Here is a 25,664-nt window from a genome sequence, read left to right as displayed (position 1 = left end):
GTCCAAATTGTGCCCCTTTTGTGCAGACACAATGACCTGTTCCCTCTACATAGCATTATCTTTAGTTGAGTAAGCTGTTATTTCACTATGAATCTTCTCAAATTGCTGGTGCTGCTTGCTTCCATCACAGAGATACTCTAAGGGTTGCTTAATGTCTTGTTTTAATTTAAATAAAATTGTTGAAATATAATTAATGGGTTTGGTAAATCTGTTTATCATACACTATTTGCCTGTTTTGGTTTTTTTTTTTTTTGTCTGCACCTTCTCTATATTTAATAGAGATACATAGGTCAGATTCCTTTCAACTTCCTCTCATTCTTCTGTGCAGTATCCAAGTGTACTAGTCCTAATGTCACTTCTATTCTCATTTGGGTTTTTTGACCAAACATATATGCTTAGACTTTTTTTGACAGTGTTAATTGTTAGTTTTACTAAATATGTTTGCAAAGAACCCTGAATGTCTAGTAAAAATACTACTGAAATCCTTTTTGTTAGAATATAATTGCTATTATTTGTATTTCTGGATTTTGACTCTTATTTTCAGAATCCTTCTTTTTTCCTTCTGCTCACTAGTTTTAGTAGCAGCAATTTTTTGTTCAACATTACTCATCCTTTCAGTTGCAACAGCATCTTCTTTTTCAATATCTACTCTATCAGCCAGGTTTATGAGCAATCCCAGGTTCCAGGATTTAATTAATCCTGTTTAAAAGTTTTTTTTTAATAGCAGTCTGTCTTTCTAGTTAAATGGCTTTAGAAGACACCACCTGTCTATTTTTTTTTTTCTTTAAAAATGTCTTCTATTTAGAGAGCTCCAAGGGTAAAAGTTTACACTTGGTCAGACTTAATCACATGACTGTTGCTTTTATTCTCAATAAATTTTCTTTATAAATACTTTTTTGGGCATTAATTCAGCTGAAGACTGGTATTACTTTGTCTTTTGAGGTAGTATGCCTTTCAAAACTCAGATTAATTTTGTATGCTTTTGTATCTTGCAATGTCATGGTGGTTTGAATTGATTGGCCTAAATCTGAGGATGCAGATTAATATTTTGTTTTACTATATCACAGGTAATTTTTATATTTCTTCCTGAGATCTAGATTAAGACTATCCATTCTCTGGTACCAGAAGCTCATGCTGGGAACATGAATCTTCCCATTTTAGTTCTCCTCCACCTTCCTGGTGATGTTGCACATTTATAGGAATTTGTTCTGTTTATTGCTTCTCTCTGATAAACTATTAGCAAGATCATCAAGAGTTGTCCAATCTTCTGCTAATTTGGTAGATTTTGTTGAAGTTTTGTCTCCACTGCCCTGATTGTTACTTCACACTGCCAGCTGAAGAGGAAAGATCATTCTCTGTGGAGGTATTTGTGTTACTGTTACCTGATATGCTGTTTAACCTTCTGATTTGAAGTGCCTTCAGTTTCTTTGCCCTGTGGTATTTCATCAAGGCTTACCAAAGTCTGTCTTTATTATGAAAGCTTAGTTCTTCTCAGCCAGCAGTTTTTACCTTCCATTCTGAAACTTTGTATTTTTCCAAATGGCCAGTTTCTTTGGAAGTTTTGGTACCTGTTAAACTGAGGCCATTTGATGAGAGGTGAGGAGAGAAAGGTTGGTCTGGAGTCAGTTCTTGGGACTCCCCAGATTTCTGATGATGTTCATCGTTAAAAATGTCGTGCCTGAAATATTTGATCTTGTTTTCATAAAAACCCTGTGAGACACTTTTATTCTCTGATTTGTGAATTTCATATTTTACAGTATTATCCATTTTGAAATGGCTTTTGGATGCTGAATTTTTTGCGCACCATAAGCTTTGACTAGTTTGTCTTTCTTGAATGTTTTCAGACTAAGACTCAGTTCACTGTCACATGAGGTCTTCTTGATGCCCAAATTAGTATTTGCAGTTCCTGGTAGTTCCCCATAATGCTGCACTTGCCCTTCTTTGGCCGTTGAACATGGAAACTTCAATATGTCCTCAAAATGACTAAAAGAGAATCAAGGTCTTTGTTCTTCAGATATTTCAGGCTTTTCTCCTGTATTTTTTATGTCTGAGGGATGACAATTAGGAGGGCCTCATGAAAACAAGACATTTGATGCAATTGATTCATGTTCCTGTTGATTATCATGTTTGCCCATATTATAACTAATAAAACTATTATAGATATTTGTATACCAACCTGATTGGCCACGTCTGCTTTCTGACTCCTGATTTTTCTTTTCAACTTCAGTATTTCTCAGCAGTTGGCTTTCTGATACCAAGTCTTCTTCTGAATCATAAAGTTCCATTGGCTTCTCTTTGTCACGTGTAAGTGTATCAAAAGATGATTCTGTGCTACCTGAGGTGTTTTTGGTGTCATTGGGAGTATGTGCACATGCTGGTATCTCCCCAGGATTTGGCCTGTTACTGTTTGAATCTGTTGTTTCTTGTGCATAATTCTCATCGTCATCTGTCACTGCATTAACTATTTCCTTTGATTCTTTGCCCATATGTAATTCTTTCTGGTCTAAAGTCTGCTCTTCCTCCTTCTTTGCTTGATCTGTTGTTTCTCTGCTTCTCTGGTCCTCTGTAGCAATTGTAGCTTCCTCAGCCTGGCCAAAATTAAGAACATCACTTAAACCCAAATTAAACCAATTTGATTTGGATTCTTGGCTTCCACTCTTTTCTTCTTCCGGCAGTATCTCAGTGACTGTTGTTTCCTGTTCAGTACTAGAAGGCTCAGGCACACCAGAGACATCATGGTTTTGTGGATCATTTTTTTCTGATGCCAAATCAACATCTTCATTCTTTTCACCAAAATACAGAAAGCTTGTCAGTCCACCTTGAAACCAACCAGATGCAGGGGGTTCTTGTTCCTCCTTATCTTGTTCCTCCTTATCCTCCTTTGACTCCTGTAAATCTGTGAAGCTGTAATTTTCAGCTGCTGCCTCTGTTTTTCTGCCTTGATAATTATTTGCTTCTGAAGATTCAGTAACAACTTTCAAGGGCTCTTCATCATTTTCACTTTCTGTGGTGAACCATCCTGAAATCCAACTAGACTGAGTTTGAACAGATTCTACTGGGAGACTGTTTTGCATTTGTGGCTCTTCAGTATCATCTTTTCTAACCAGCTTTTTGTTTACAGACTCCTGAATGTGAGATTCCTCTGAGTCATTTTCAGAAACTGATTCAGTTCTTACTTCATTTTGTATGGGCTCTTTTGTATATTTTAAGAGTTTGTTTTCATGCAGCTTTGATTCTGCATCAGACAATGAATATTCACTTTCTTTGTTGTGATCAGGTAATGAGTTATCTTCATTTTCTAAAGTGTACTTATCTTCATGAAGACAAAGGAAATCAGTTTCCTAAAAGAATAATATTAACTTTTAGAAGGTTCTAATGTGCAATTCTACAGCAACATACATCGTTGTTCTTTCTGTTATAACTTTACACAAAGAACTGTAATTAATTACATTATTCCTAAAGGTTCTATACCTAGATACAGATATATCTGTATCTATAGAAATTATTTTAGAGAACAATAAACACACAAATGGAAAAATTATAAAAACACATTTTGAATAATCTGAAATAAAATATCCATCAACAGTTGAATTTCTAACTGGATATTAGATTTTCAATTGTCGTAAACTACAGTGGAAAATCTAGTGATGTTGCTTTACCTTGGTGAGCACTTCAACTTCTTCTCCAATTAAAACTTCTTCAACCTTCACAGCATCTCTTGGGAAATACCCAAAATCCTTTCCTTTCTGTAAAAAAAATATAAAACTAATAAGAGCATTTAAGCTTCAGTGATATATATGTTAGGTACTTGCATATGTGCTGGAAAAGTATGGATGAACAATAAGCTTATAGAACAGCCCCCTATCTCCTTAATTCTGTTTTGTCAAAAGATTGGTTTATTTTTCCTTCACACAAGTGTTCCCCTTGCCATTTCTGAAAGCAAAGGGAAGTATATTATTCCATGCTATTATATTCTGTATTATTTTTATGAACATGTGTTTGTGCAGTACCAGAGCAGTTGTCTTAAAGCTGCTTCAGCTGAAGACAGTGCTGTGTGCACTGATGGTCCCAGCCAGCTCCTACTAAAATTGGCTGTAAATTTCCCATTGTCTCAGATGAGAAAAATGCCATGCCTTACAACTAATGACCCATATTAAGTTGCAAGAAAAGTAGGATATGATTCAGATATGAGACTAACTGCAGCTCAAGAAAAAATTACGAAGAAGATGGCAACACTACAGAAAATAAGTTGATTATAGGGCCCAGAAGAATCAGGTCTCTCTGGCCAAAAAAGCACTTCTGTCTTTACATCAAACCATAGCATGTAGCCTTTAATGGAGGGATACATCTTGGAAAGCAAGGAATAGTGAGGTACCCGCAAAGATACTCTTGGATGAAAAAAAAAGGAAGACAGAATTTCACTGTTAAACAATAGATTTGACAGATTATTTACAGAAAAAACCCAAATGTACTAATGTCTTGTAGTTTTGAAGCAGTTACACGGTTTTACTAGCAGTAAAACTTGATTTGGATCAATGCATCCATTCCTTCTTAAATGACTGTTCTCATTTCATTGACACTTGTTCCAAGTCATTAAATATGCATTATAACTTCTCTGGGAGCTTCCCTTAAGCACTGAACTGTGAAGTCAAGTCCCAGTACTGGATGTCTCACCCACAGACCTGTAGGTAGGAACCTGACCTGATAGATATGAATGTTTTCAAGGGAACCAGATTAAATAATTACGGCCAAATGATAAGATGAAGGAAACAGAAAACTTGTATTTGGATCTTGACTTTCTTTCTCTGTGAGTGGTCTTTGCCGAGATTTGATTTTCTCTTTCTGTATAAGGATGGTAACAACGACCATCTCCCAAATACTGTATTCACCATGACTGGTTAATATTCCAAAAGAGATAGAAGATCCTTAGAAGCAAGCAGACTGCAGATGTTATGCTATTAATTTGTCTAAAATATTTATGGAGAAAGTCTTTCAGATTGAAGTACTTACACTTCCTGTCCACAAGTTTTCATTTTCCCTTGAAAGTTTGGAGTATACGATGATCTCCTCCCCTGCTGTGAAGTTAAGGTACCGGCAATCAGGCCCTAAGTAGTCGGTAGTGGCTTGAACTCGGCTCATTGCCTCTGGAATAATATGTGGAAAAAAATAAATACAGCATCCATTTTGTGTGATGTCACGTTACTGAAGAAATCTGATATATATCAAATACTGATGAATTGCAGTAGAAAAAATTTTTATGTATGTGCTTTGTTACAATACTAATCCATTTATCTAATCACATGGAAATCAACCAATGCAAAAAGCAGCCCTGTGTTGTTTTCTTTCCCATGTACTGCAGGCATCAAGGGGAAAAGCTCTTGTCCTATATGGACATTTTTCAGTGCTTGTTTAGCCAAGGTTTCAATGCTTAACTTAAATTGAAGGGATGTATGCAGGATTAGCAAATTCAATTACTAAAGTACATCTAAACAGCTAAAAAGTATTTCCCAGGCATATTTATAATTTTTTATTTTAGAAATTCTAATTTAGATCTAGCAATTATTTCAGGGATTTTGTCCTCTTTTTTGAATACATTTATCTTATGATGAAAAGACGTCGATTTTAGGAATATAAACCTTAAACATGTTGTTAAATTCAAAGTTTCCAATTCAGTTTGAATTATTTTAAGTTTTCTTTGTCTCCACCTCAGTCACCCCACAGAAACCACTACTGATGCACTCTGGCCAGTTTGAAGCCCCTTTCACATGCTGTTCCACAATATAGACATCTCTGAACATCCAAAACCTACTGAAGTTGGTATGGCTCCACAGGAAAATAGAAATCCATCATCAGAGGAAATCGAAGGTCTCTCCCACTTCAGGGGCAATGGAAGATTGAAAATACATTGAAAATACAACACTTAAGTCTGCTAAACCAATGGAAGCAGCTTAGAAACAGCTTCAACTATGATTATGACAGGCTTCACAATGGTAGTCGGTGGATAGTAAACAGGACATTATTTGTCCACTTGTGATTCAGTGGCTCTGCCTCCTGCAGAGTTATTTATTCTTTGAGAACCACAATAAATAGTTACAGCACTTACTTAATGTTAAAGAATAAAAAATAAATAAAGAGGAAATATTAACATAGTATTTTGTAAGAAGGATTACAAAAGAAATCCCAAACCAGTTTGCTGGTGGAAAAGATTTCTGCAGCATGGGCTATGAATGTACTATAAACACATGATAAAGGGTCTTCTTTCTCAGTTTATAACCTACCATTTAAATTTTATTTATATTTTTTTAAATTTCATTTTGTACCTGTAAACAATGAGTTAAAAATACTTTAAAGCTCTTTTATACTGCCTGTTTTGGGGATACCTGAGGAAAACTAGGTATTAAAAATATTTTTACTGAACTTTGATCTGTATAATCTTACAACAATCCAGCAAGAGTTTTTTTTTTCTCTCTTTTTATTTTAATATTTTAAGCTTATTACTCTTAAGCTTAACCACAGACATTTGCTATGGCTACTGATTTTCAGTCTGCTTCATTGCTAATTTCGACATTATGATTCCTAATAATTGCATGTACACCACAGACTCCCTTTGAAAAAGCCAAAGTTTTACTTACTCTCACATTCCGGATCACCACACTTCTTCCATTTTGAAAGTACCTTTGTACTCTGCACACTTGCTGAAAATGAAATTACTAACAACAGAATTCTCTGATCCAAGATCCTTGACATTTTAGATTAAATCCAGAATGCACTGAAACTGTGGAAACTGCATTGATGTGCAGTTAGCAAGAATATTCTACATTTTTCTTAGCCTAACAAAACACTGCCAGTAAACTTTCAATCCTGTTTTCCTTCTCTGATCTGCTTAAACAGAAGTACACTATGCTAACCTGCTAAGAATCTGCAGAGTCAGGTGTCCTGATTATACACATGCATTAATAATTAACTATGTTCTGATAGCTAGGCTGATCTTTTGAATACAAAGAAAGTAGTTCTGCTCAAATGAAAATTTAGCTTCTATCAGACAGATTCTTCTGTACTGAGTTTGTACAAGATTGTGCTGGGGGAAATTCAACAGCAGTTGTATTAGGATTATTTCTGGATTATGAATGCATTTTTAATGTACCTCATTCATCTGATTTTAAAATGGTGTAGTGTGATGACCAAGAAGCCTGGTAAGGTCTAAGACAGCCTACTATCTACAGCCTACGCCACATTCCTTCTACTTTATCTTTGCAGATGGATTTTTGCATAGCTGACGTCGAGAAAGGATGAGTGGGCCAAAGGAGGAGGCCATGTAGAGATAGGATGGTCCTGTTTTGGCTCTGAGGAACTGAACAGAAAAGAAAAAAATCATATGACTGGAACTTTGAAGGACACCATGGCCAAAAAAGTAACTCCTGCCTCAGTAAGTGTTTACATATTTAAATATTAAAGCACACATGCCTGAGTATGCTAATAAGATTATTGAAGTACATGCTACCACATACATGACTATACTACTCAATCCTCCACCTAGATTATGCTACAAGTAAAGAAGGAGGAGGAGAATAAGATGGGGCTGTATGTAAGCTGGATAGAATTTTCGTGTACTTAGTGAAAGACCCAAAAAGATCTTGGAGTCAGTTGGTGGGTTACTCTCCTCTCTTCATTCAGAGATGCCTGCTTGGTAAGCTTCTGCATAGGATTATAGTTATTACCCAGGCTAACACAATATTATTGTTATTGTTAGAGCTCTGTCACATCTAGTGCTGTTTATCAACAGCAATTCCAAGTCTGTGCTTCTGTTGTTTCAGTAAACCAAACTCTGTGTGCTATGTGTGAATCTGGGACAGTGAAGGTTCTTACTATGCACATTTTGACCTGCAGTTTTGGATTGGTAAATGGCACTATTTGTGAATCTGGGCTTGTGAAAGTTCTTATTGAACACCACCAGACCTATAGTGCCAAATTGATTATAATAATGAATCAAGCCCAGCCACATTTAGACCCTCTGATCTCTAAGGTGGAATGCAGGGGTCATTATTTTCTGTCAATCTCTATAGCATTAACATGATAGATGAACTATCAATTTTATGCTCCTATCGATATGCATTAATACTAACCTAGCTACTTACAGTCTTCTAGCTTTTTTGTTTGTTTGTTTCTATAATAAACTATTTTTTTCCTGTTCACTGATATGTTTTAGATAATTTATAGCTGGTTATTGGGAACTTGGAATAGCAATGTTTTCCACATATTCTTTTGGAGCTTTCTTATGCACTACATCTAAGTACAGTCCATCCTTAGCATGGTGAATGCTTACTTGGCTCCAAAGTCTTAAAGGTGCCTGGCAGTTTTCAGGCTTGTTAAGACAAGTAGAAAATCCATATGCTATCTCTGCATCATATACCACAGAGCAATACAGCAAAGCTAAGAAATGACAAGCCCTGCTTTTTAAAGAATACCCTGTTTCTTAGCAACCTATTATCCAATATGTAGTTATAAATATTTTTTCTCAAATTTGTTATACTTTAAATTAGTAATTATGCAGGGAGATGTATAATAGTTATAAAGGCATGAAGTTTTACTATAAATGGAAACCTGTAGAGAATCAGAATGCCAGGTTGGGAGGGGGCCTTAAGGTTTATCTGGTCCAACTTTTCTTCATAAAAGCATGGTATAAGCAAGATGGTCTACATGAATCTTAGAAATGTCAAAACATTTGGGCATCCACCACTTTATGGGGATTTATTGTTCCCATGGCCAATTGCTCTCACTGTAAAATATTTTCCTCTTCTGTCTAATCAGAATCTCCCCTGAATTTTGTACTCATTATCTTTTACATGTGACTACTTGTAAAAAAAATCTCCACCTTCTTTGTTTGCATCAGAAGCAGGCTTTGCTTCAAAGCTTTCATATCATTGTCCCAGACTTCTTTGGTGACCTAAACAAAGTATCTTATTAACCTATTAAAAAAAAAACTTTACTTTTTCTTTCCCATTGTCCTGAATGAGGGAGCCTCTTCTCCTTACCTTCTTGATAGCACGCCAAGAATCTGCATTACTTCCCAACCTGGTCTTTGCAGTCATATATTGCAGGTTCCTAGTAAACCTGCCCTTCCTTCAGTCCTGAGTATTACTCATGCAGAGGTCACTGTATTCTCCTTCCACAAACCTAAGCTGTATCCTACTTGCAGCATAGTTTCCTTCTGCACCACACTGCAAACCTGGTGGTCTCTCAAAACCAGACACTGGTGCTTAGCCTGATCTACAGAGCCAGCATAAAAGAGCACAAAGTGAATCAGGGTCACCTTAACCAGCAGTGGTCTGCAAACAGAAACTTTGCAGAAACTACATGTCCCCAGCTTGCAATCTAACACTTTGGCCCCTTCCTTTGCCACATGAGCTGATAGTCAGGCAGCCTATCCTATGACCTGTCACACCAGCTGTCTCTGCTGTTAGGTAATCCACTACAGAGCACCAAGGAATACCCTGCAGATCAGCACACCCAGGTCACTCCTGACTAACTTTAATGCTGCCCCATTTTTTCATTCCCAAGTCTCTGCAAAACAGACTGGTGAGAAAGAATATACAGGTAATTTATATTGGAAGGACTTTCTGTGTACTTAGTGTTGTACAAATTAAAAAAAAAAAAAAAAAAAAGAAAAAAAGGACATTTTTTATCAAACTGATCAGAAGTCTTTCATAGTGTTGCACACCAACCATAGAACATGGGACAAAACCCAACAATGGGCCTAGAAAAGTTAACAGTCCCTTTTCAAGCCTGGCAACATGGATCCCATTCACCTAAAAATGGAAAAGTGAGGTATTCTGACATCTAAATTTATGTACCTAAGTAGGTTTTTGGGAGAGATCAATCAGACCCACACCGTTAGGTTTATACATTATTGTATTTGTGAAAATACCTCTGAAAATGGCACTGACTTCAGTTTCATACAGATGCCAAACTTAGTCCAAATATTTACATGGAGGTAAAAATCTCAGCTACTCAGTTAAAACTACATTTGAAATTTTCAAGTTATTCTGGGCACTGCTCCTTGTGTTGCTTAGTCTCCACAAGCATTCCTCAAGGCTTAAGTGCTGACAAACACTGCTCTGATCTCTGTTCTATGTTATTTATTCCTCTAGTAAGTTCACTAGTAAATCTTTTGGGTGTAAATCCTATACATAGCATAGGCTATCAAGCATGACTTCTAATCACCTTTGAACTGAAGTCAAAGATTCATGGAGTTTATTATAGCTAGATTCCAAAGGACAAAGTTGAAAGCTTTATAGTAGATTAAGTGAGACTTCAGTTAATTTCTGTTCTGGAGAACTGAAGTAATGAATGTATTATTGCACATGCAAAGACAAAAAACAAAAATGAAAAATATCTATTTCCAATAATTTTCATTAGAATGGAACTATTTTTATTTGCAATGACACCTTAGTAACTGTAACTAGTGAAGTAGAAAGGCAGACATCTCTTAAAGCATACCAGAATTCAAAGAAGGATCAGAATTAATGGAGTAATTGAAATAATCTGAGTAGTATGGCACACTGTATGGCTCTTTCAAGACATGGCTTTGTAGAAGCAAAGATGTTACATTTCCTAGACTCTGCAATATCTGCATTGATAATAAAGATCAAAGCATATCAGAAGTTGGTAGAAATTACCCTAATATCTATTTCATACTAAGAACAGAATATACAGCTTTAGCTATACTGTTTTGGTAGCACTAAAGGGCTCCACACAGAATGCAGAGTTTCACAGTGTAGAATATTGCACAATATGTGGAAGATTATAGCCCATGGGTAAAGCACTTCTAACAATATAGTTCTCTTGATTTTGGATATTTGAATGAAAATACAAATTGACTTTTATATTTAATAAAATGTCATGTCAGCAAAATGCTGTTTCTTTAAACAAGTAACTTTTAAGAAGTAAGAGGAAGTAACATTAATTCACTCTTTCAGTTAGACAAATCTAAGCAGGTAACAGTCTTTCATCACCCAGACCTAAACCAACTATCTTAACTAGAATAACAAGTAGCAAGAAAAAGCCACTGTTGCTTCTCTATTACAAAGACAGTTACGAACATGACAACTGACAGTGCATTTCAAAAAAATAATGGAAATTGTGGCTTTTATTACTTTGAATCTTGAGAACACATTTCCAAGCTTTGAACACCTCACATTTTGCCATATAATAGAATACTGTCATGTAATAAAAACTGCCTGAACCAGGAGAAAAAAACCCCAAGACTGAACATCCTCCATAACACAGATCTCTATACATTACTAATGCACCTCTGCTGCAGCATTTTTGTGTCTTAGTGTTTTACAAAAAAAAAAAAAAAAAAAAAAAAAGAAAAAAAGGACATTTTAATCAAACTGATCAAAAGTCTTTCATAGTGTTGCACACTAACCATAGAACATGGGACAAAACCCAACAATGGGCCTAGAAAGGTTAACAGTCCCTTTTCAAGCCTGGCAACATGGATCCCATTCACCTAAAAACGGAAAAGTGAGGTATTCTGACATCTAAATTTATGTACTTAAGTAGGTTTTTGGGGGAGATCAATCAGACCCACACCGTGAGGTTTATACATTATTGTATTTGTGAAAATACCTCTGAAAATGGCACTGACTTCAGTTTCATACAGATGCCAAACTTAGTCCAAATATTTACATGGAGGTAAAAATCTCAGCTACTCAGTTAAAATTACATTTGAAATTTTCAAGTTATTCTGGGCACTGCTCCTTGTGTTGCTTAGTCTCCACAAGCATTCCTCAAGGCTTAAGTGCTGACAAACACTGCTCTGATCTCTGTTCTATGTTATTTATTCCTCTAGTAAGTTCACTAGTAAATCTTTTGGGTGTAAATCCTATACATAGCATAGGCTATCAAGCATGACTTCTAATCACCTTTGAACTGAAGTCAAAGATTCATGGAGTTTATTATAGCTAGATTCCAAAGGACAAAGTTGAAAGCTTTATAGTAGATTAAGTGAGACTTCAGTTAATTTCTGTTCTGGAGAACTGAAGTAATGAATGTATTATTGCACATGCAAAGACAAAAAACAAAAATGAAAAATATCTATTTCCAATAATTTTCATTAGAATGGAACTATTTTTATTTGCAATGACACCTTAGTAACTGTAACTAGTGAAGTAGAAAGGCAGACATCTCTTAAAGCATACCAGAATTGAAAGAAGGATCAGAATTAATGGAGTAATTGAAATAATCTGAGTAGTATGGCACACTGTATGGCTCTTTCAAGACATGGCTTTGTAGAAGCAAAGATGTTACATTTCCTAGACTCTGCAATATCTGCATTGATAATAAAGATCAAAGCATATCAGAAGTTGGTAGAAATTACCCTAATATCTATTTCATACTAAGAACAGAATATACAGCTTTAGCTATACTGTTTTGGTAGCACTAAAGGGCTCCACACAGAATGCAGAGTTTCACAGTGTAGAATATTGCACAATATGTGGAAGATTATAGTCCATGGGTAAAGCACTTCTAACAATATAGTTCTCTTGATTTTGGATATTTGAATGAAAATACAAATTGACTTTTATATTTAATAAAATGTCATGTCAGCAAAATGCTGTTTCTTTAAACAAGTAACTTTTAAGAAGTAAGAGGAAGTAACATTAATTCACTCTTTCAGTTAGACAAATCTAAGCAGGTAACAGTCTTTCATCACCCAGACCTAAACCAACTATCTTAACTAGAATAACAAGTAGCAAGAAAAAGCCACTGTTGCTTCTCTATTACAAAGACAGTTACGAACATGACAACTGACAGTGCATTTCAAAAAAATAATGGAAATTGTGGCTTTTATTACTTTGAATCTTGAGAACACATTTCCAAGCTTTGAACACCTCACATTTTGCCATATAATAGAATACTGTCATGTAATAAAAACTGCCTGAACCAGGAGAAAAAAACCCCAAGAGTGAACATCCTCCATAACACAGATCTCTATACATTACTAATGCACCTCTGCTGCAGCATTTGATCCCATCATAAATACTCTCATCATGTACTCTCAAGAGAAATTCTTCTTTGACCAGACAAACTCATTTAGAAGATCTTTAACATAAAATGGAAATGAGTCTGTTTACCCTGTTGTACCACAGTAATTGCCATAAAATCAGCAGCTGAACCTGAATCTTGTATCTGGGGCCTAATCACAAGACCATTACTTTCCTGAGAAATCAAACATGTTCCAGAAATCTATGTGCAAATTTACTGGTTTTGAAATTAATTTTGTTGGAAGGGGGTTGTTCAGTTCTTTAATACCTACTGTCTGCAGAAAAATTATGTGCATGTTTCCTTTGAATAAAATATGAAGGAGCTGTTCCAAGCACAGATATCACCCTAAAAAGAGGAATTTGAAGAAGTATGCCTTTTATCCAAAGTCATGTTTCAGCTTATATTCAATGAACAATCTATGTAACATCTACTCTGACAAGCACTCCAAGTGGAGCATTGTGGAAAAACACATTCCTGGAGAATTCCAGTTTATCTGTGCATCAGGACTGAAGAAAAAAGCAGCAAGTAATGGTACAGTCAGTGCATAGTGTAGAGGTTCTAAAACAACCAAACCACCAACTGCCTTCTTAAACTATACTGAAAGCTAGAAGGGACCACGTGATGGAAACACTTCAAAAGACAGGTATAGAGCATACATGGTATATTCCCTGCTCACATAAAGCATCTCTACTTCATTCTTAGAAAAGGGGAAAAACTATTGTTCCTTTGTCCACTTTATTTGAGTGAAAAGTGAACAAGGCGTTTTTCCTTTGATCTCCACTCACCATTGTGAAGAAAGGATAAGAAAATGTTTCAATCATTTCCTACCTCTATGCTACCTGCACTAAATACATAGAAAATGCAAACTGTTCCATTAAATTATGTCTTGAAGTTGTCAGTTATTTTCATTCCTATCCACAGCTCTGATATAATTTCAGGACAAGAGGAAGAGACCTTGAAGGAAAATGTAACAATTACCAGACACACTACTGCTTTATGGTGATAATAGTACACACTACTTCTGTAGTGGAATATTGATTGGAATATTTAGCTTTTAGAAAACTTCAAAGTTATCACATACTGACGTTCAGTGTTACACTGACCTGCTTAGATCTAGGAATGCTAATGGCACTGCTTAACAATGGTAGTAAGTTTCTTCTAACAAATATTAAATTATCAATTACATCATCAGCTTCGTATGCAGCAACAAAGCTCCGGTATTTTCAAAGTCAAAAATACATTGCAGCTGGGAATCTAACCTGAAACAATGTGATCAATCCAGTCCTTAGTTCAGCAACCAGACCCACCATCTTACTGTTTTCATAAACCCTGTTAATGTGATGCTCTGAAACAGAGGTCAGAAGATTTGCACAACTGACTCAGTACCAGCCATTTAAAACTGTTAATGCACTACAGCAGTGAATCACGCAAGCTCAAAATAAAAAATGTTAAAATTATTCAACATTACAAAAAAGTGCAATTTATTGAAAAAATGATCATGGCTTCCAAAGGCAATCTGAAACCTGAAATTAGTCAAAACATGTAGACCAGTAACATTTACTGTTACTCAGTATTAAGTTTTTTTTGGTAGAACATTGTTTAACATCTTCAGTAAGGCATTTGAACTTTTGTTTGTCCTTCAAAAAAGACACCACGTTAAACCACGAGATTCCCTGAAGGGAAGGAAACATTGTTGGAAAATACTGACAAGAACAAACATTACTCTGTTGTAAAGAGACAGAGGCAAATATGATATTGAAGAAGCAAATGGACTGAGGAATCTGAACTCCTTGAGAAAGCAGAGGCCTGTGTTTTCCCACTGCCTATTTGTGCTGCACTCCATCCCTTACTAGACACATTTCTTGAAGTCATGACATTGAGCATTTCAGAACACATAAATCTGTCACTACTGTTGAGATGAAAACTGACACACTCCAAGCTAGAACCTGGCAACTACCTTCCAGAAAAATGGGGTGTATGGCATTTTGTACACTATACCAAGCTTATGTGTCCTTCCATACTAAAATCTTTCTAGGATTTCCTGGTCTGTGATTTGGCATATCAGATAACACAATTCTCTTCCTGTCAAGACAGCATAGATTATAGCATTACAGTTTCATAGCCAGTTAATAGACAATTAAAAGCCTTAAGAATAACTTTGGATATAAAGCTTGTAAGGTACAGCCACCTGCAATTACAATTCATACTTTAAATGTAGAAAGATTAAGATAATACACTTGTTAATAGAAAAGATAATAGGCAATGAGAAAGTAAGTAGTCTACAAAGCCACATTTATTTGCACATGTACAGAACAAAGCAACAGCTGTTATTGTTTTCCATACAAAATTATATAAAAACAGTATTCACCTTCATAGATAACACTATACCACCTTAGGTTTATTAAATACATTCAGAAAGCATTCTTGCACGCACACAACATTAGTCCCAGGTAACTCCAACATTGCAATGTAATTATTCCTAGTGGTATGAAGGGATCAAAGATTAGTCTGCAACTAAAACAAAAGGAATCCTGGTTGAGAAGCAAGCTGGAGCCTTTCTTCCACTGGCCACCAAAACAAGGATCATCATTGAAGAGATTACCTATATCTAGAACATAGATTAAAATACTACCAAAGCACCTGCAGAAAGCAGGTAAGAGTGGTTTTCCAGACTGACTTGAGCTACCTTGGCCAGTGTTAACATTGCCATTTAATTACTGCTTGCCTATGGACAGGAAACTTTTATAAAACTGAAAGACAGACAGAATTGACTAAGAGCTTGCAGTTACAGAAGAAAAAAAAAAAAAGTATAGATTAAAATCAATTACTCTGCCTTCCTACCCAGCACTGGAGAGATTATTTGCTTTACTAGGTCTTAAAATTCTCATTCTTGCAAGGAATAGAGGGGAAAGGCAAAATTTTATATTTCCTGCAATGCTGCCTTCCTACGTATAATCTAAAAGGGGAATTTAATTGTCAACAGGACATCTCAAACAATTTATTTAAAATGCACATTTATTTCTACAAAAAAAAAGTGTATGATACAGAAGAAATGATCACATCTACTTTAAAGGTTTACCTATTAAAATATACAGAGGATCTTAATGAGTACAGGATATTTAAAAAAAAAGATGCAAAGGAGTGTTAATCTTTTATTTTTACATTTTCAGGAACTTCACATAATTTTGGTAAGTAACCTTTTACAAAATTATGTAAAAAGTACAAGAATGCCTGGTAAACAGTCTGCATTTTTCCAAAAGATTTTTTACAGCATGCAATTCTTAAGGCAGCCTTCTCTTCCTCCTTACAAGGAATCCTTTCACTCAAATAAATCTTCTGCTGCAAAGATTAGGCTAAGGAAGCTTGGTCTCTTCTGTTAACGCCTTTTGTCTTTCCTGTCTGATTTACGGTCTCTTTCACTCCGTGAAGTTCTCTTGCCTGACCGACTACTTTCTGATATAGATCTCTTTCTGTCAGACCTCGAACTTTTATCCTTTGAGCTTTTAGCATCTCTACTACCACCTTTTGAGGACTTGTGACTTCTATCTACTCCTGAAGCATCCCTTCGCTTCCTGTCTGTGCTCCTTCTGCGCTTTCTATCTCTGTTATGCCCTCTGCCTCGGCTTCGACTTCTGCTCTCACTGCTGCTAGAGCTACTGCTGCTGCTGTCCCTGCTCGTACTGCCACTTGTAGTGCTGCTGCTGGTGGAACTGCTCCGACTGGAACTGCTGCCAGTACTGGAACTACTTGCACTGGTAGTACTGCTTGAAGTGCTACTGCTACTACTGCTGCTGCTACGGGTATGACCAGTTTTGTTCCCTGCCCTACCCCTGCTTCTACTCCTAGTCTTACTCTTACTTTCTGCACTTGCTGTCTGATTCTGCTCTGCCTGGGCTTCAACCACCTTTACAGACACCACAGCATTTTCATCCTTGTCTGTCTGGGGCTCTGTATCCTGAGTGGACTGAGACAACTGAGGTGATTGTGCTAGTGGCACAGACTGTGGCTGAGATAGAGCCTCAGCCACAGATTCTGTCTGAGCTTCAGGTGTTTTCTCCTGTGTTTCTTCCAGTTCAGCATTATTTTCTGTTTTGATACCTTTCTCCTTCTTGGGAGAAGGAACATTACACACTTTTTCTGGCTGAGCATCACACTCTGTTTCTGGTTCTATTTCTTTGCCATTTTCATTTTCTACAAGTTCTACACCATCTGCCTCATTCATTTCAGCCACATCCTGCTCATTATCCACAGGCTGAATGTTTTCACTCTCCTCTTTTACAACTGTGACCTCCTCATGCTGATCATCCTGTTGCTTGTCATTTTCCCTCACCTCAGTAGGCTCTTCTACTTTCATCTCTATGTCATGTTTCTGCTCATCCTCTTCCTGTTCTTTTTCTGCATCACTATGCCCTGAACCTGAACCTATTTTTCCCTTTTCCTCCCCTACCTCCTCCATTTCTACATCATTATGCTGATTACCTGTCTCCATCTCTTCCACCTGCTGAGCCACCTTACCCTCTTCCTGCTCCTTGTTCTGTTCTTCCTTCTTTTCTTCATTCTGCACCTCCTGATGTTCTTTTTCCTTCACAGATTGTCTTCTGGGTCTGGCCTCCATTTTGTTAATCTGCTCTGCAAATTCATTTCTCCTGCTTTCAAAGAGCGCTAGGGAATAAATGCATAAATAATAGTCAAGATAATCTACAGACACTGAAGTCTACTTACTCTTTTAACTGTGAGCTAGTAAGTTATCGAATTGTTCAACTTATAAATACTGCAACCTTGTCCTTTCTGAAGTAGCAAGCCATTCATGCACAATGAAAAAGAATGCTAGTTACCTTAAGAAAACAAAGTAATGGGGAGAGTAAGCTCAGCTGAATATTCAAACAGTAAAGCTCTAAATCTAAGCTAACAAAACCATTTTGACTTCATTAAAATCAAATCAACCAACAGTATATAGAAACAATACCTTAATTTCCTGGTATTTACCTATTAAGGTTATACTTCCTAAGGCAAACAAAAGACAGTTAAAAAAAGCGAAAAGCTAGCTAGGTATTAAGAAAGCTTAGTTACTGTGGGCTATCCAGACAGGTGAGCTATCCTCTTACCCCCCAGCCCTACAAAATAAAGAAAATCGCCTAAGAAAAAACCAAACCAATACATTCTTAGTTTAATAGAAAAAGAACAGTAAGACTACCATCAATTGGAGCATTTTAAATTGTTCTCCAAAAGAAAAATATAGTCATCCTGTGAAACAGAAATGAATACACATTGAAGTAAAAAAATTATCAAATTTCTAATGGTATGCTTAAGAAAATGCTTCTCAAATGCTTTGTAAACACCTGCAGTTCCTTGTGTCTTCACAGAATCTGCCTTTTCAAAAATGAAGTTGTTGCACTTGGATACATCTGGGTACTACAGCTAATATAAAGGACTGTTTCAAAGACATACCTCTGAAATTATGCATATGCATCTTTTGACTTCTTGTAAGAGAATCAAATCCCATTCAGTATAAAAATAAGTCACTGAAAGAGTAATTTCCAATTATGATGAACACCCATGTTAGAATGTCCTAAGCATGAAATTCATGTATTTAAGCAGAGACTTAAAATAAATTTGTATGGCAAACAAAGGGAGGGAAGAACAAGGAGCTTTGTATCACAAAGACCACTTACCATTCATCTTTTTCTGTGACTCGTCCATCAGCTTCTGCGTAGCAGGACACATTCTGCCAGGTATGTAGAATAAGTGAGGTTTTGTCTTTGTTCTTATGTATTTAATTATTTTAGCATTGTGTTCATTCCATTCTTCTTGCTGAGAAATGAAAGAAAATAATCCTGAGATACACAAGAATAGTTTAAACAAGAGAAAGATCAAGAACAAAACAAAAACTCACCAACTGAGCAAGCTCAACCTTTTGCTCCAATAACCGCAGCTCTGTCTGTTTAGCACGTCTTTCTTCAAACAGTTCTCGCCTCTCATTTTCAACTTGCTTTCTCTCTTCTTCTGCCTGCACTTCAAGTTTCTGTTCAATTTCTTGTCGTCTCTTTTGCTAAAATAAATGAAATACAATCATAATTTTTTTCTACATCAAGAGAAAGTGTTCTAGTTTCAGACACAATAATCTTCAATTATTTACACCATTAAAGGCATTCCTATAAACACATTAGGAAATACCTCCTAAACTACAGCTAAAGAAAAGAGTGTCACTGCTTGCTGGCACCCAATATTTTGTTGGTTTAACTATATAGTTATATGAATTTCTGTGTGCTTTACTAACTTTCAGTTTGGATTTAAATTTTCAATATAAGCTTCAATAAGTTGGGTTTTTTTCCCCGCAGTGGCAGAAAAACAAAAGGAATGTATTTGACATATCAGGGAAATCAGGTAAATTTCCCACTTGGGAGAGAAAGAACTAAACTCCTCCAAAAACAAATGAGGGACTGCAGGCTGGAGTTTGTGACCAACAAAAATTAGATTGTGAACACTTCCAGTATATTAATTGCTAATTATAGATACTACTACTATCCAGGAATGCTGTTTGTATGCCCTAGACTGCCATGTGATCAGATTGTACAATAATTGTCAATAAAAATGAGAATTTACTGCCTGAACAACAAAATATCTGTGTTGTAAAACTCCTCGGGCCTCAACTTTGATTTATAGCAATAAATTGCAATAAATCAAAGTGTATATGTATGAACAAAAAAAAAATCTCCATAGGTAATCTCAGAAAAATTTTGCAAAGCCTCTCTGTGCAAACATGTATTGCTATAAATTATACAGAGACTCCATGTTTCTAGACCATCCTGATAAACAGCTTTTTGTTCTAATGCAAGCAGGCAAAAGTGAACTTTGTTCTTATGTGCCACATGACAAGTTAGGTAAACCACCCAAATACTGCATCTGAAAGTAATCAATACCAGCACTGTGAGTCAGCTCTGCTGACACTATACAGAAAATGTTTTCAATTTAAATCTTTCTATGTGCTTCAACTGGACTGCTGAAATTCAAACTTTAAAACAGTATTTTTAATTCTAAAGGTTATTAGTGTTAACTGAATAACCCATTTAGTGCAACAGTAAACAAATACTAGCCTTTACAAATTAAAAGGGAATAAAGCTACCACCACCCCATATACAAGTTTTTTAAAGTAATCACTAAGCTATGCAAAGCCTTTGCTTCAGTACAATCACACACTCATTAATTAAAATCAGAAATTCTGGTTATCTGTACTGGAACAGAAAATACATTTTTAGACAGATGGCATAACCAAGCATATATTTCTGTATACTTGGTTATAATTTAAACACCTGGAACATACATGAAGTAGGCACTACTTCATCAATACCACATCACTATTATTTCCAGAAATAGCCTATGACCTCTTAAATAGTTACCTGATTAAAATCCATTTAACATTGCCTTTCTGTTTCCACAAAGATCAGAAACAGGGTTACAAAGACATAGTAAGAACACCTTTTCTGCCTCCCACCCTCATTCCCCTGAATTAAGACAAAAAAAACCAAAAACCCACATCCACTCTCACCAATTTGCTGCACCTGCAACCTACACTGTAGGGAAACGTTTATTCTTACTTGAAATAACTTAACCAAACAATTTTGCTTTATTATTTACAATCTGATAGAATTTAAAGTAAGTACCCTCTCAGTAGCAATAGCAACTGTGGACTCCTGTTTAAATTTTTGGAGAGTGCCCATCAACAAGCCAAATATACGTCGATTCCTGAAAAAAAACAAACCCACAACAAAAAGAAATTTGAGATTCAGTTCAAGTACTAACATTTTTATTTATATAAATAATCAGATAAACTTTCCACCTCAAGGATACTTATTTTTAAAGGCCCAGTAGTACCCAAGGCCATTAGGAATAGCAGACATACTGACTGTGCCAACAGTCCAGGATATAATTTACAGTGACATATCATTTTGCTTATGAGTAAGACACAGCTCTTATGCGTAACACAGAACAGCTAGCACTGGCAAAACTGGCAGCCTGCACATTTTTCATCTATAAATAATAACAGTAAGGAAATATTTTAAAAAATCTTAAAGCAGAGAGTACTGAAGAAGAAAGTCAAATACAGCGTGAGCTATCAATAAGGTAGCAAACTGGGTTTTCTAAAAATCATGCACTCCCCTGTCCACAATCTGCTTAGACTGTTAAGGAGAAATGGAGCCACAGGGGAGTGAAAGCTTATCTATCAGAGTTGCCCAACAATGAGACACTGCACTGTGGGATGAAAAGAGAACTGCTCTCATTCGATTAGGTGTTGTTTTGAGAAAAATAAGTAAAATCCTTCAACAAATTCCCTTCTTCTGAGCAAGAACTTGTTTCTTGACTTTAACCTTCAATTTATTTTCATTCAATCCCAAATTAAAAGTCTGCATCAGGTTGTAAAGACTTTCTTATTTGCCTTCAACCTGATAAAGTGAGAAAGGAAATGCTACTGTCTTCTCCAAGTACCTCTCTACTACAGTGGCACAAACCTCACATGGAAAGGCAAAAGTATATCAAATAATAGGAACAGGAACAGATAAAAATCAAAAACTGAAAGTGCATTTGTACATGAATAACATACCAGAAGACACTGAGCAAAATCAGGAGTTCAGGGGATGCTGTCCTCTTAAAGAGCCTCCCTCCACCACAATTCATAGGCACTAACACTGGTTTTCTCATCTCCCTAGATTACTGAACACTGAAAAGCAGTTAAACTACAAGTCTGAGGGAACAAGCTTTTAGTCTGAAGCTGTAGGAAGTTCAGTAAGGATTTTGGAAGTCTCCCTGTGAGGGAACCAATTAGAACCTAGTAACAGAAGACTCCAAGTGGGGTCATAACTAAAAGAAGCAAGTAAAGTGCCAGTTTTCTGTGACAGTTGATCTGTGGGGACTTAGAGAAGATTTCTACAGTTCCTTATTCCAGTTCTAATTCTTCTGTTTATTTGGGGTATAACTATCACTGCATCAGGCGACTTGCAGTCTGAAGTAGACAGAATCCAAGAGGTCAAACATAGCTGCAAACTTGATTTTCAAATACCTCTTACCAATAGAGCTATATTTCAGTTAGAATTTTAATAGCCCTGAGAAAAGTAAAAGATGGGGAAAAGGAGACATACATAGGAGGAATCTAAAAAGCAACAGGTGAAATGAAGGCAAGACTGTACACACAACACGAAATCAAAGTAGTATGAGAAAAGAAACATGGTAGAACTATTTCATTTAAAAAAAGAGGCAGAGGGAGTGAGGAACCATATCCAAAACCCTACTTCAACCAACAAAATAAATGATGAGCCAAGACAGCTGTAATAATCCAAGACATGAAGCAACCAATGAAGCTACAGATATTTCTGTCTTACTCGAACAACATTAAAACAGCACTAGCAAACCTGTTCCTGTAGGTGGCCTGAAAAGTAGAATCCATGTCAGTTATGTAGACAATGCACATGTTGCTGCTTGTGAAGTATTTTCAGAGACAACTTTTTAAATTAAATTTTGTATCATAATCGTAACTGTTCTACATAATCTTTGATACACAACAGCTTATGTGCAGTATCTTTTAAATCTAAAGCTACTTTCTATGGCAGAACTCAAAAGTATCAGGTTAGTATAAGAGATTTCTGCATACCTTTGTTTTCCTTTCTCATCCATATTCTGATCTTGTATAAGGTCTCGACGTGTTCGCTCTTTGGAGGTAGCAACAACAGAAGATGGCAACGCTGGCTACAAGAAGAAAAACAAAATACTTTGTTCATCCTGCTGCAGGTAGGTTTCTTCTTGCACAGCTCCATTTACTGTACGTTACCTTTTTAATATCATCATCTTCTGCGTCGCTTTCTTGGCGTGATTCTCTTCTTGTCCGACGTTCTCCACCCAGCCTGAGGAAGAAAGACAGTGGTCATTAGAGAACCTGAATTTAGGAGAGAATCTCTTCTAGCAGGGGAAAATACAAGCATGTCTAGTCAGAAGAACCAACACTTCGGGGAAAATCTCCCCACCGTTCCAACAACCAGTAAGTAACATTTTATAGACAGAATCTACTGTTGGTGAAAATCAATGGGACAGAACAGTTTAAATTTTAATACACATTACAGAGTAATAAAACCAGAAGAATCCCCAAATACAATACTTGACTTTTAAAAATACATTTGGAATTTATTCTTTTAAATGTTTGTGCTTTTCCAGAAACCACTAAAATGGCTACTGGTATAATCTGTCACTAGACAGATGTAAATGCACTGACATGGTAGACTGGTACAATTTCTTAGACAAGAAACGCTGTTCAAATTACCTACCAAGTACCTCTGGGAGAGAGGCAGAGGGCTTACCACTTGAGACATGGATGAACTAAAGCTTGAACAAAGAACAACTTAAACAATAAAATAAATCCTAAAATAATTAAATTGAAGTTTTTTTCGGTTTTGTGGCAGAGCACTGTCTTGTTTCCCAGTTTCATCTTCTGCTAACTCAAAAATTCCAAAATAAGCTTTGCTTTGATCAAGAACTACCACTGCACATTAAGTGCCCACAGCACTTAAGCTCACCATTATCAGTCACATCTGATGGATTTGCAACCAGATGTGAAAGCTCAAAACCTGAATCCATTGTCACATTGCCTGTATTCAATTTATTGAACAGGTCTCAGTCATAATTCAATCTGTGTTCACTGCAAACAAATGCCGCAACTAAGAAAAATGTAATATAAAACCAAAAAATTCCAAATATCTTTGCATTGCTAGATCTTTATATTATTGCTAATGTTGCTCTAAGGTATGAAAAAGATTTCACTGAGTGATTTGCTATCACACAAATTATTCCCAACAAGACTTCAGTAAGTAATCTCCTAACAAGACAGTGACAGTCCCCAGTTATTACCAGTTTTTGGTTTAATGTTCCAAATTCCCATTCAGAAAAGCAAGTTGGCTGCATTAGTTTTTATCACTGAAGGGGCACTGGGGACAGACAAAGGTGATACAGAGAACCCATCATCAGAAGGCATGAAAATACACTTTATTATTAGAAATCCACAGTTCTTATAGAAACAATGGTGGACTTAAGACCTGATTGGCCCTTAGGAATCTTCTCTCACTTACTGGTCAAGAAGGGACAAGTCCTCCTTGTAAACATCTTTGACAAACAGAGATTGCCTGCCAGGTGCAGAGACTGAGATAATAATTGCTTTAATTCCTTCTCTGAGCTTTCTCACAGCTTCCCAAGAAAATCCTGGGAGAGCTTTGTCTCCCTCTGCTCAGAGGATGTGTGATCACCACAAGTTTTTACACTCACCTACTGGATGCACCTTCAAGATCCCTCTGTTTGGCTGGGGGTCCTCCTCCACTATCCGAGAATCCACGCCTAAAAAGAAAACTCACGTGGTCTTAGAACAAAGTTAGGTTAATCCCTGGACCACTTCAGGGACTGAACTATAATTCTGCTTTACAGTCACAATTAAACATAAATTTTACTCAGCTCTATCACCATTTACTGTTAGTACTGCAGTGAAGTGTTCAAACACATTGCTTGTGAACAATCTAGTTTAATTTCACCTTGAATTTCTGCACTTATTTAACTGAGTAGCTACACTGAAACAAGCATCCCATTGTGTTCAAATAATCTTATCTGCAGTAATTTTCAGGATGTGGTTTTATCCACACGTATTTTTAAATCCCTCCAAGAGCACCTACCAGTTTTGAACGATTTCAAAGCCAAGGTCCCAGCCACCACACAATACCTGCCTTTTTTGACGTTTCCCCTTATTTTTCAGCTTAACAACTGAGAAGGTCGGGGAAAACCACCCATTTAGACTTGTTGCAATTTGAAATGAAAAAGCTCTTTAAACTTAACCCCCAAGGGCCCGTAGGGCAGCGCTGGCGCTCATTCGAAGAGTACCGCAGGCGAACGGGAAACGCGCGGCACTCAGGGCAAAGGCACGCACCAGAGCCAGGGAAAGGCTGGATGAAACTCCGCTGTCCGCCCCGCGCCTCCTTACCTTAGCAGTAAGCTCCCACGCCCTCTACCTCCACCGGGGCCTGCGAGGGCCAGCAGCCTGTTCTGAGGGGGCCTGCAAGAGACGGTGAGCGCTGTTGGCGGTGCCCGCCCGGCCCCAGGGGCCTGCGGCCGCTCCGTCCCGCGCTCCGCGGCCGTGCCCCACCCCCGCGGGGCACAGCTCCCCCACGGCCGCACCGGCGGAGCGGAGCGGGCCCGGGCCCGCACGGGGACCCGCGGCCAGCTCCGCCCTGCAGGCCCGACGCGCCCCCCCCGCCGCCCGGCCCTTCCTTCGCGGGACGGCGGCGCGCCGGGCGCTCCCCGCCTCACCTCACATCGTTGGGGTCCCGGCCCGTGAGCTTGCGGATATTTTCGTCCACGTGCTTGAGGCTTTCCTTGGCTTTCTCCAGCTGCTCCTGCAGCGCGCGCACCGCCACCGCCATCCCGCCCGCCGCGCGGCCTGGCCGGGCCCCGCGCGAGGCAGCGCTGGGAAACGGGGGGAACAGGCCCCGCCCACCCGGCGGCCGCGGGCCCCGCCGGCGCAGCCAATCGCGCCCCGCTGGCCCCCTCTGACCGCCAATCACCGGGCACCAGAGGAAGGGGCACGCCCGCCA

At 37.4% G+C, this 25,664-nt stretch overlaps 2 protein-coding genes across 3 annotated transcripts in view; both read right to left on the bottom strand.

Annotated features, from left to right (window-relative positions):
* The window catches only part of MIA2 (MIA SH3 domain ER export factor 2), a 36,960-nt gene extending 30,076 nt beyond the window's left edge, over positions 1–6,884 (bottom strand). Inside the window, exons 1-4 of one of the 2 annotated variants that reach the window (XM_039705404.1) lie at positions 6,633–6,884; positions 5,011–5,144; positions 3,660–3,746; positions 2,177–3,341 (exon numbers count right to left, since the gene is read on the bottom strand). In XM_039705404.1, the coding sequence (XP_039561338.1) occupies positions 2,177–3,341; positions 3,660–3,746; positions 5,011–5,144; positions 6,633–6,747 (1,501 nt within the window). In that variant the 5' untranslated portion in view covers positions 6,748–6,884. The remainder of the gene's footprint in view (positions 1–2,176; positions 3,342–3,659; positions 3,747–5,010; positions 5,145–6,632) is intronic. The other variant, XM_039705405.1, reaches the window with a different exon arrangement.
* An 8,439-nt stretch (positions 6,885–15,323) lies between these two features.
* PNN (pinin, desmosome associated protein) lies at positions 15,324–25,562 on the bottom strand. Its single transcript, XM_039705490.1, has 9 exons — positions 25,381–25,562; positions 25,055–25,126; positions 24,352–24,420; positions 22,871–22,943; positions 22,694–22,788; positions 20,712–20,793; positions 18,944–19,099; positions 18,723–18,861; positions 15,324–17,712 (listed from the first exon to the last, which is right to left on the bottom strand). Exons 1-9 carry the CDS (start codon positions 25,491–25,493, stop codon positions 16,427–16,429), a joined length of 2,085 nt encoding a protein of 694 aa, XP_039561424.1. The 5' UTR covers positions 25,494–25,562; the 3' UTR covers positions 15,324–16,426.
* Between the last annotated feature and the right edge of the window lie 102 nt (positions 25,563–25,664).

Source organism: Passer montanus, unplaced genomic scaffold (assembly GCF_014805655.1).
Source record: "Passer montanus isolate IOZ18808 unplaced genomic scaffold, ASM1480565v1 scaffold18, whole genome shotgun sequence".
NCBI classification, from domain to species: domain Eukaryota; kingdom Metazoa; phylum Chordata; class Aves; order Passeriformes; family Passeridae; genus Passer; species Passer montanus.
The sequence above is the reverse complement of the archived record's forward strand: the minus strand, read 5'-3'. Positions and strand labels throughout refer to the sequence as shown.